The sequence below is a fragment of the Sinocyclocheilus rhinocerous genome, unplaced genomic scaffold (genome assembly GCF_001515625.1).
Source record: "Sinocyclocheilus rhinocerous isolate Xijiao unplaced genomic scaffold, SAMN03320098_v1.1 scaffold75, whole genome shotgun sequence".
NCBI classification, from domain to species: domain Eukaryota; kingdom Metazoa; phylum Chordata; class Actinopteri; order Cypriniformes; family Cyprinidae; genus Sinocyclocheilus; species Sinocyclocheilus rhinocerous.
Genome location: NW_015632455.1, coordinates 990,953 through 1,002,948, shown reverse-complemented (window position 1 = coordinate 1,002,948; position 11,996 = coordinate 990,953). Strand labels below are relative to the sequence as shown.

The following is an 11,996-nucleotide window of genomic DNA, read 5'->3' as shown; positions in this document are numbered from 1 at the left end:
CCTGCTGCACCCATGGTACGGCAGCAAAGTTCCTTGATTATTACGCCGGAATGAGAGTATAGTTCCTAGCCATATCGGCCTAGAAAATCGCTACTTTTCATTTTCCGTCGGTCTTAGTACACGAAAAGTGCTACTGCCAGACCCGGAGAGCGGCTGAATGGATTCGAAAACGGTAAAACTCAACTGTTTAACTCTAGGGGAATTGGAAAATGAGCCTATTTTCAAAAATAGTGGAGTGTTCCTTTAAATTCACGAGTCATCACTGTATGTGTACTTCAAATCAGCATAATTATTGACTGCTTGTTCATATGACAAAGCGCAGTTAAACATAATTAAACAGATCACCATCTAATCCATTCATCCATTCTGGTCTTATCTGAGACTGGATCGCAGTGGTATTTAGATTAAATTAGATTAAAATAAATACAATATTTAATAAAAATGCATTAAAACAATACACTTAATATTAAAAATACAAATACAATCAAATGTGTGTTCATATGTAGAAATATAAATACACAAATAATTGATTAATTATTAGCCTGATTCACAAACAATGACTGATTCTACTTAATAAATCATTCACAAATCAGTGTAATTATTCACGTCTTGATCTTAAGAGAGAGAAATATGAATTAGATAATTAAATAGATTATCTAAATTCATTTTAGCAATTAAGACTGACTGCTGAGGGTGAGTGAGACATGAATCATTCCAGCAGCTCTAGTGATCTGCTGATGGGTCTGTATCTAATATCTGTATTATATGAAGGCACATACCGTTGTTACAGGTGGCGTTCATGATGCAGGTCCGGCTGATGAGGCTGTATCCCTCTTTACACTGCGTGCAGCTGGTTCCAGGACCCTGACAGCTCAAACAGTGCTCCTCACACCTGAAAATCCACAGCAAAAATTCAGCTTTTTACGTAAAGACTCGATTTTGATAAATGTGACCCTGGACCACAAAACCAGTCATAAGGGTCAATGTTATGACAAATATACCCCAGCGACTTAAGACTGGTTTTGTGTTCCAGGGTCACAAATGATAGTGACAGATTTCCTGAAAACACGAGGGAAGCCAGGCGATCAGAACAAGAGCATCATTAAATGAATGTCTACATCAACTGTTGCATCTGATGCATCAACGCCAGCGAATGACAGCCATCAATCACAAAGTGCTTCTTTAGTACAGCGTTTCTGCAGGTTTTTATGAAGGTAAATTTAAGATAAAGTAAAGAAAATGTAAGGAATGATCTGAATGGAACAAAATACACCAACATGGTCTCTAAACATAAATGTCTTGTATTAGCAATGCTTCAAAGTTTGAAAGATTGTCTTGTTTTCCAGTGCAAATTTCTAAAGACCATTTACTTAAGAAGAAAAATTAAGTTGCAGTAAAATTGCAAAATGTTGCTAAAAGCATCAACTCACTTCACTTAATTTTGTTGAATTTCTCAGAAAGCAAGACTTTGCATGTTCAATCTGCATCTCAAGTAAATTTATCTTGATTTATGTTTAGATATTTGTACTGGAAAACATGCGTGCATGCAACATTTATGAATTTAAGACTTTCTGCCTCGATTTAAGAAGTTTTAGGCCTTCATTTGTGCAAGGGCAAATTAAGACGTCGAATACCTTTTAAGACCCACAGAAACTCTGTAGTACTCTTTAGCATTAGTTACTTTATTAAACTCTTGTTCTAATCAAGAGCAGGATTCAAACTGTGCCATAAAACTGATGCTGGCGGAGGAACATTGAGCTCATGTTTATGACACTGAGCTTGTTAATTGAACCGCCCATATCAGCATCTCAGTGCTCTGCATACTAGTCCAGGTCATTAGTTCTGGAGTTGAAAGAGATCAGGTATCCTGATGTGTATCTGACGGCTCAGAGTGTTCACTCTGAATGCCAATTAATGCTCATTAAGTGCGCGTCTCATTCACACACCGGTCCACCGAGTTGGTATTGATGCTGCTTCTACATCTGACAAACATGACTGTTTACTTATTAACCTCATATGTATATTAATGAGTGAATCCCTTAAATTCTAGTTTTGTGTGCATATGGAACAGAACTCACTCTGGAAAATGTGATGGCTGACGCCATTGTAGCAATGTTTTCCTATCTTGCACGTTTGGTATCCACTATTTTTGACCAAAGTAATATTACAGCAACCAAAGACTCAATATGCCCCGCAATTATAACTTAGCCACCGTCGACAGAGCTGCCGTGTTTTGTTTTTGTTTAGAAGGCTGCTTTGCAGAGCACGCTTGAAGGGTTGCCATGACCACTTATTTTAAATGCTTATTATTTGTGCTCAGCTAATAAAGCAATCCAGTTTATGGAGTTCATAAAGCAGGCACGCGCAGATTGTGATGTTTCAGTATGTTGCATATTTCCAAGTTTGGATTTATTATGGACTTGTTCTTATTTTTATAGCAAGATCTAGCAACACTGCGAGTCTAAATGTACCTTGTTTACTGTGATTTCTTGCGTCGCAAGTCTGACACGTGGTTAAATAATGTCATTAAAGGGGTCATATGATGCTATTTTAAAGATCATTATTTGGTGTATTTGGTGTAACAATATGTTGACATGCTTTAATGTTCAAAAAACACATTATTTTTCAAATACTGTACATTATTGTAGGTCCTCTATGCCCCGCCTCTCTCAAACACGTCGTTTTCAACGCATTGTGCTAATATTTCCACATAGTGACCTAGATATGTGGGGGTGTGTTAGATCAAGCCGTTTTAGGTAGGCATGGCTGACTCTTAACTTTTATAAAGAATATCTCTTTGGATTTGAGATTTTAGTCTTTGCAACTTTACAGATCTTCTTTATGCACCAAGAGCTTGTAACACTTCAAAGAGAAAGGAAAACTTGAAATCGCATCATATGACCCCTTTAACAACTAGTTGACATGTAGCCAAAATGGAGTAAATGATGACAAAATTTCATTTTAAGTGAACTGTTCCTTTAATGTGGTATCACAAATTGTGAAATTTTACTGGTTTTAAATCGACGACTGAAATTTTGAAAGACGTCTGCTCACCAAGGATGCATTTATTTGATCAAAATGACAGTAAAAACAGTAATATTGTGAAATATTTTTACAATTTCAAATAACTGATTTCTATTTGAATATATATTAATATGTAATTCATATTATCTGTGATGCAAAGCTGGATTTCCAGCATCATTACTCCAGTCTTCAGTGTCACATGATCTTCAGAAATCATTCTAATATGCTGATTTGCTGCTTAAGAAAATAAACATTTATTATTCTTATCAATGTTGAAAACAGTTGTGCTGATTAATGTGTTTTCAGGATTCTTTAATAAATATGAAGTCAAATATAACAGCGTTTATTTAAAAAAGGAAATCTTATAACATTATAAAAGTCTTCACTGTCACTTTTGACCACTTTAATGCATCCTTGCAGAATTAAACTATAATTTTTTTTTTTAACTCCTACTGACCACATAGTGTGCGTGTACAGAAAACAACAGTTGTGAACGTACTAAACAATTTTTACCCTAATTTTAATGTCCATGAATCTTCAAGTAAAGCATGCATGCTGTTTTCAAAACCAGTTACAACACAATGAACATCTTTTATATAGGCCTAAGCCCATTATAATTTGAAGGGGGCTACTTTACCATTATAAAATACACAAGCTCTGATTGACATAAAAATGACAACCTCTAAGGTCATCCATAAGAGCTGTGAAACCATCCTTGACACTGCATGTGTGACCTCTGTGCTCTTATACAGTATTTACTATATGTACTTTATCATTTGCTGGTATACGAGTTCAAACTGAATGTCTTCCAGTGTGGATTGGTTACCTCAGGGCCACACTTTACCTGTTTTTTTACGGCTGTCTGATCTATTTGCCTCCAGTGAAGCTCAACCGGACTCGGAGAAGAACCCACCTCTACTGCAATCACCATCCGTGACATTCATAAAGCAAAAGACTGTTGATTTATAAATTGTGGAGTGCAGAGGCGTATCCTCTCCCGCCGCCCTTATGCTGCACATTACAGGAATCTAAAATGCTGTAAATCTCAGCCATACATGAAAGATCTGTGCTGCACTTTCCTCTGCTGGTTCTCTCTGGTTTATCTGAAAAACCGACTGCTTATCGATCATTACACAGATTATCCAAAAAAAAGAGCAAGCATAAACTAAAAAAAAACTTGAAATATAACTTATATAGACAATATATATTTATAGAATTCTATAATATAGGAATATATAACTTGCATATTAATATAAAATAAATATTATTCAATGTGAAGGTGATTTACGAGGACACTTTCGGTGTGTCCCCGTAATTCAAAAGGCTTAAAAAACACACTAAATGGTGTTTTTTTTTTATCTAAAAATGCAGAAAGTTTCCTGTGAGGGGTAGGTTTAGGTGTAGGGTTGGTGCAGTGCGATAGAAAATACCGTTTGTACAGTATAAAACCCATTACGCCTATGGAGAGTCCCCATAAACCATAAAAACCAACGTGTGTGTGTGTGTGTTCACATTTCTGCCAGAGAGCAATAAGAAAGAATTCCAATGTAAATACCAAGCACACAATTCTTGTACCAAGGCTACAATTCTGCAATTCCAATGAGACATATAAGCAGTAGCTAAGAAAAAAAAAAGAGAAAAAGCCTTGATGGCATAAAAGTTGAAAACAAAGACAAAGAGAATGACCTGACAGAAAGATGTTAGCTTGGCAGTCTTAGTACTTGACATTTTAACTGTACATTCTTTATGAGAACTGTAATGTTACCTTTATTTTATTTTATTTTTTTTTTTTTATCCTTTATTTTACCAGGATAGTCCCAGTTAGATGCTAAATCTCTTCTTACAGGGAGTCTAACAACATTTAGACCTGCACTAATGTGATAACAAATCAAATGTTATCACATTAGTGATTAGTCAAAAAAATGACTTAAAGCAAGTACATGTTTCCTTTTTAAGAGATTTTTAAAAACTTTTAAAGAGGGGAGAGCTTCCAGCATTATAACACTCTGCAGCTCGTTCCATAACAATGGGAAAAAAGAGAGGGCAGTTTTGCCAAGCTCTGAGCATACTCTAAAAGAAGTTTAACAGTAGATCTAGTGCTATAATTGCAGGTATAAAAAGATAAAAGATTACAGATATAAATTGGTCATTTACCTAACAATGCCTTAGTAATAAACAACAGCATGTGCATTTCCTTCCTTTGAGACAAAAAGGACCATCCCACCAATTTAAATATGAAACACCTTTAATTTTAAACATCGTAAGAAAAATGTTTAATAAAATGCATCCGCATTTTAAAGCATCTGAAATGCATATTCATAACCCAAGAATTGGTGACAGTTTTTGCCTGAATGCAGCAGTACAGTGGTCATGTGAGACGTGTGCAGGACTCACTTGCGGCACATCCTCTGTGTGAATCCCGCCGCCTCTCCTCTGTAGTATCCGGGAGCACAGGTTCGGATGCACCGCCACTCCTGCTGTAAGTAGTCCGGCGCACACTGAATGCACTCCTCCAGTCCTGGACCTGCAAACACAAGCCCACTGTTAGCTCAGTTCTCCATTACATTTGCAATTCATTGGGATCTTCACCTGAGGCGTGTTTGGGATGGCTGGTGACAGAGGCATGATGTTAACAGTGCAAAGTTATCAATAACCAGTATGAGTACAGTGTCCTGATACAATGCACCATCAGCTGAAGACTTTCTTGTCTACTTCCAGCTATCTGGCCTGATCAGCTCATCTCTAAGATTAAAGCAGCAGCACAAGAGACTTTCTCCTGCAGCAGGTCAACCATGTCAATGTGATCTCTTATAGAGGTGAATAAAATGTTCTTTTATTCAGCAAGGACGCATTAAATTGATCAAAAGTGACAGCAAAGACATTTATGATGTAAAAGATTATATTTCAAAGAAATGCTGTTCTTATTCATCAAAGAATCCTGTAAAATAACATAGTATGGTTTCCACAAAAATAGGAAGCAGCACAAATGTTTTCAACATTGATAATAATCAGAAATGTTTGCTTGAGCAGCAAATCAGCATATTAGAACGATTTCTGAAGATCATGTGACACTGAAGACTGGAGTAATGATGCTGAAAATTCAGCTTTGATCACAGAAATAAATTACATTTGAAAATATATTCAAATAGAAAACAGTTATTTGAAATTGTAATAATATTTCAAAATATTGCCATTTTTACTGTATTTTTCATCAAATAAATGCACTTCATTAATGAATAAATGCATTTTCTTATCTAAAATAAAACATAAAAAAACTAATAAATAAAAAGTAATCTATTTAGACATATTAAAAATAATAATAATAAAAAATGACAAACACACAACAAAATGACCAAAAATAGCTCAAATTAAATAGGTAATAGAAAATAGAAAAATAAAATCTAACTCAAAATATGACCAAAAACTATAATATTATATCAATAAATAACTCTCTTTTTCCACCCACCAGTTTGGACGCTGGAGTATGTTGCACTGCATTGTGGGACTGTCATCTCCACAAATGATGCATGCCATGCTGCTTAAGTATTTGGCAAAGAAAAATTATATACTTATGTTTGCTACTTTATGTCTTAAAATGTTGCCTATAAAGACGTCTTACCAGGGTTTGAAACTGAGCCCATGTTAATGGAGGTGGAAACAGACACACATTCATTCAGGTTAATCTGTCAATTATTTATCTCCATCCCACTGTGTCTATAACATCAGCTCTCCACATTTCAGCGAACTTGGAAAGCAAACAACTCAGGGCTTATCAGGCATTTCTGGTGAGTGTGTGTAATGAAGTAAGTTAATTAGGTTCTATGGCTGAGCAGCAGTAGTGATACAGGACTGGCAGCGGCTCGTTCGCTCCTGCTGTCCTCAAAACAATACAAACGCTTTACTCTTCAGTTTCTCGTTGTGAACTCATTGGTAAGCAAGTTAAAGAAGATATCTGATCTCATTTGTCTGCTTTTGCGTTCAGTTCATTTCATATTCTGTGAGAATTACTTGAGTCGGAGTAAACAGTGTATTGCACGGATTTCTCGACTTGCTCCTCAAGGTCTGCTACAGTTTACCTGTCTGACAGTTTCTAGTAACGGAACGGAACTGGATGGTACAAGACGGGACAGAATGAGATGGGACGGGACGGGATAGAATGGAATGGATTAGAAAGGAATGGATTAGAAAGGAATGGGATAGGATGGGATGAGATGAGATGAGATTAAATGGAATGGAACAGAATGGGATGGAATGGAACGGAATGGGATGGGAAAAATTGAATGGAATGGAACATGATGGAATGGAACTGAATGGGATGGGAAAAATGAATGAAATGGAACATGATGGAATGGAACGGAATGGGATGGGAAAAATTGAATGGGATGGAACGGGATGGGATGGGATGGGATAGAATTGAATGGAACTGGATGGGATGGGATAGAATGTAATGGGATGGAATGAGATGGAATGTAAATAAATGGAATGGGATGGGACATGATGGGATAGAATGGAATGGAATGGAATAGAATGGAATTAAATGGAATGAGATGGGATGGGATATGATAAGATAGGATAGGATAGGATAGGATAGGATAGGATAGGACAGGACAGGACAAGACAGAACAGACTAGAATAGAATAGAAAGGGATGGGAGGGACAGGATAGGATGGGACAGAACAGAACAGAACAGAACAGAACAGAACAGAATAGAATAGAATAGAATAGAAAGGATGGGATGGTATGGGAGGGACAGGATGGGATGGGACGGAACAGAACAGAACAGAACAGAATAGAATAGAATAGAATAGAATGTAACCTGTGCATGTGGAGCAGGAGATGTGGCAAGGGCTGCACTTCATTTCTTCCAGGTTAAAAAACGTTCCATTGGCACATTCTGGAACGCAGGTCATTCCTGCCAGACTTTAATCAGGAAAAGGAGAAAAAGAAGAAGAAAAGATTAAACCCATACAGCAGTTCACTGCAATATTTCCACAGATTTAAAGAGCAAACATTGTGTAAAGCAAAAACATCAGTAAGACATCAAAACTATCTGAAACATATGACTGCCTACATTTACATAACTTTTATGCAACTTAAGGCCTATTCACACCAAGAGCAGGACAAAAAATATATATAATAGGTATTTTTTATATATTGTTTTTATAATTATAATACAAAAAATAATTATTAATAATTATTGTTATTACTATAACAACAGTGGACTTTCCATTATGTTAAATAAATAAATAATATTTGAATATCTGGAATATTATATCTACAGTATGTCACTTTATGATGTGCATCCTTTACCAACCATTAATGCAAATGATAGATTATTTTGAAATTCTCACTGTGATACACAAGGACAAAAAAGATAAATCAGACCGTCAATTGTTAGTATTAGTTTGATAAATAATCAACCATCAAAATGTCATAACTGTCACAGCAAACACAACATAATTGTAACAGCTCTATTTTCAAATCTGTATGCGAGGCTCCTTTAAGGTTTTAGTGCTCTAAATGTGGCATAGACTAAAACTAGTGTCAAACGAAAATATATTTTCAAACAAATCAAGAGTGACCAGTGATTCTCAGTCCAAAACTTGAGTTAATGTGCGTCTGAGAAAACAACTCTGCAGGCTTCTTCACGGTGGGTTGATCTAGTCCTGGCTAAAAGAGCTGTTTTGTTATGGAAGTGGGGTATTGTGGGTCAGCGGTTGAAAATTACAGGCATTTCAATAATCATTGGAGCAAGTGTGACGCAGACAATGTGAATCTAAAAGATTCCAGGCATTCGCTCTCTATCTGCGCATCACGATATATAACCCTGATAGATTAAACGCCGTTGAGAGGTCACGGCGCAAAGCGTGCTGCGTTTTACCCTTCACAAAACCAGACTGCCTTTCAAGAACTAAAGCCCGGTCTGTCTCAGTACGGCTTGTCTAAACCACAGCAAAGACAGCATGCATAAAGATGCCCAGATGTACCCTAGATGTCCTGAACCCACACAAAACCCCAAAGCCAGACTTCTTACGCTATTTCATCCGCACCAGCGCGAGGCTACAGACGTCATGAGAATTCAGAACTCTGTATATATCGTGCATGGAGTGCAAAGAGGGGTCAACGTTCATTAAACTCGATTGGCTTTAAGAGACGTTTAAATGCTCAATAGCCGCAAACATTTGGTTTTATTTACGCAGCAATCAAGCAACAATCCAGTGAGGATTATCAAATGTTCTTGGGCCGCATCTCAACTGCCACACTCTGAGAGCAGCGGTTCAACACGGGACACGAAGTTGCGCACTTCTTTCTCATCAGGTTTTTTTGTGCAATTGCTGAACAGTTGAAACTTGAACAGTTTTGATGTTTATTAGTATTACCTGAAGCCATCTTTACAGGCCGTGCATCTGTCTGCATCCCGCAAGCATTTCAAACAGTTCTCGTGACACTTCAGACAACGTCTCTGGCCTGGAAAGAAAGAAAATGTGACGTGAAAATCCCAAAGACAAGGACTGCATGAACATAAAAGTAGTTCTGTCAGGATCACTATAGTCAAAGATGATTGACAATTCGCATACAGTTTGGATGGGGAAAAACTCCCTGTCCATCCATGCAGCCTAGCATGGATAAGAGCATGGGAGAGCAGCGATAACCCCCTTAGGGTCAACAGAACAGAACCAACATAAATGTAGCAGATATCATTGATGTTCTTAATGACAATATAATGTAACAACATAATTCAGGATAAAGGAGTCTGAATCAATGAGGAATATCAGAAGGCCAAGTCCTGACTGCGGATGACAGGAGGAGCTGGGGATGGAGAAGGGTAATTAGCTTCTGAGCAACGCGATAAGCTGCTGAATAATACTGAATGGACATTATATAAGGATGTAATGGGAGGCGTCGTATTCCAACAGGTGGCTGTGGATCAGCTAAGAGTCAGCTGATGCAAGCTTGACTGAGGTGACCTTCCAGAACAAACGCTACCCTTGATTTCAATTAAATTATTTAGTTAATTTTTATTATTTTCTAATAATTAATCAACAGATAAAGTGTCAGAATTGTCACAGCAAACATGTAAACTAACTGCAAACTATTCACATCAAGAGTAAAACAAAATATGCAATTGTAATATATTTCATAATAGTAACAACAAAAACCACAACAACAAGATGTTTTACTGTTGTTATTATTATTATTATAATTATTACAAAGAGGACTTTCCATTATATATATCAAAAAATAAATAAGTATTTTAATATTCGAAATAGTATATGTGCATTATTTTATTAACACTTTAAGAAAATAATACAATATTTACAAGATCACATTGTAACAAACATGCACAAAAACAATTAAATTAATCAAAATAAGCTTTCTTATAATTTTTAAATATTATTTTCCTTTTTTTTTGGTGGTTTTCATTAAAATTTTAGAAAGGTTGCCTTAGCACCTTTAGTTAAAATAAAATAAGTTAGAATTATATATTGTAGTTTTAAATACTGTAGTTTTTATTAATATTTTTAATTTATTTTATTTTTATTTTTTCATTTAAATCTCAGGTAAAAGTTTACTTATTTTAATTTGTTTTTCATTTTTATTAGATTTAGTCATAAATGTGCACCTATAGTTTTTATTTTCTTATTTCAGTTTTAGTTATTTTACTAAGTTAAACTAAATAAAACTTACAAATATTGCCTTCAGCAACTAGCTGAAAGTAGTTAAGTTTTTAGTTTCATTTTTTTATTTCACTTAGCATTCAAGCTGCAAACAAACTGCAATCTATAGCCTTATGAACCAATTATGGTTACATTTTCCTATTTAGAGCACTTTTACTCAGCACAGACAGCACATTAAAGCAGCAAATACATTGTGTGTTTATAAAGACAGTGTCAATGACAATCACATGTATCACACAAACTCAAAACACTGATAACTGATTCACGTGCAAATGGACTGAATGCTTGTGCACTGACTGACACGAAAGCGCTGTAAAGAGCCTTTAGCACTTCAACACTTTTCCTGTGATATGAAGAAAGGTTTTATAATGAAACAGAACCCTGTTGCAGATTCCAGAATTAATTCTTATTTATTTTATGATCGAATGTTTTATGAATTATATATTAAAATTGCCAGCCCGTAATAGCAGCTGTTTCCCACCAGATTTACACACTCTAAATGACGGAAATCTAGAAAGAACAGAAGATACTAGCAGAGAAAAAGACAAAAGCACCCAAGATAAAAAAAATACCCAATTTATCTCAGAAAAACAAAACATGTATGCATGATGGAAGTCATCACAGAATTTTTTTTGTTCTTGTTGATTTGTTGTGTTTTTTTTTGCAGTGAATTATTCCCAGTGCTGCACGAAAGACAGACAAAAAGAGAGAGGGAGAGACAAATTTAGACCTTTGAGTTTTATATTACCTCTAATTTGCTCCGATCAGCAGTGAGTGAAATATCTGGGCATCTGGATGCAATTCATACTTGGGTATGTGCAAATTTCATCCATTCACGCTGCCACTAAACACATCTGTTCCAGACTCATGGCTCCGCATGTGTTCAGCAGCTGAGGACAAGCGTGCAAACAACCATAAACCAACTCAAACTCTCCGTCCTCCGACTGTGAAAGACGCTCAATCATTAGTCTGATTTGTGGAGATAACTAGAGCTTATCTCCGTCCCAGCAGCTGTTATCAACAAGACGGAAACAACGAGGGACAAACAACAGCATGAAGCAGAATCAATGAAAGCACTGCCTTCTTCTGCTCTGCGCACATGTGAGCCACGCTTCACCGCTGACTAAACAAATACACTCTGTTCTGTGATTATATAGGCAGTCTTTAAAAAGAAAAGTTAAAGCCATAAATACGAATTCTGACACTATTTACTATTAGTTCACCCTCATGACGTTCCACACCTGTATGATGTTATTTTTTGGGAAACACAGAAGTTGAAGAATCGGTTCTTTT

General features: G+C 36.1%; 1 protein-coding gene across 2 annotated transcripts in view; it reads right to left on the bottom strand.

The window, feature by feature from the left end:
* The window catches only part of LOC107742302 (proprotein convertase subtilisin/kexin type 6-like), a 111,400-nt gene that overhangs the window by 9,370 nt on the left and 90,034 nt on the right, over positions 1–11,996 (bottom strand). For both annotated transcript variants that reach the window (XM_016555220.1, XM_016555221.1), the window contains 4 exons: positions 9,405–9,492; positions 7,841–7,944; positions 5,419–5,548; positions 780–892 (listed from right to left, as the gene is read on the bottom strand). In XM_016555220.1, the coding sequence (XP_016410706.1) occupies positions 780–892; positions 5,419–5,548; positions 7,841–7,944; positions 9,405–9,492 (435 nt within the window). The remainder of the gene's footprint in view (positions 1–779; positions 893–5,418; positions 5,549–7,840; positions 7,945–9,404; positions 9,493–11,996) is intronic.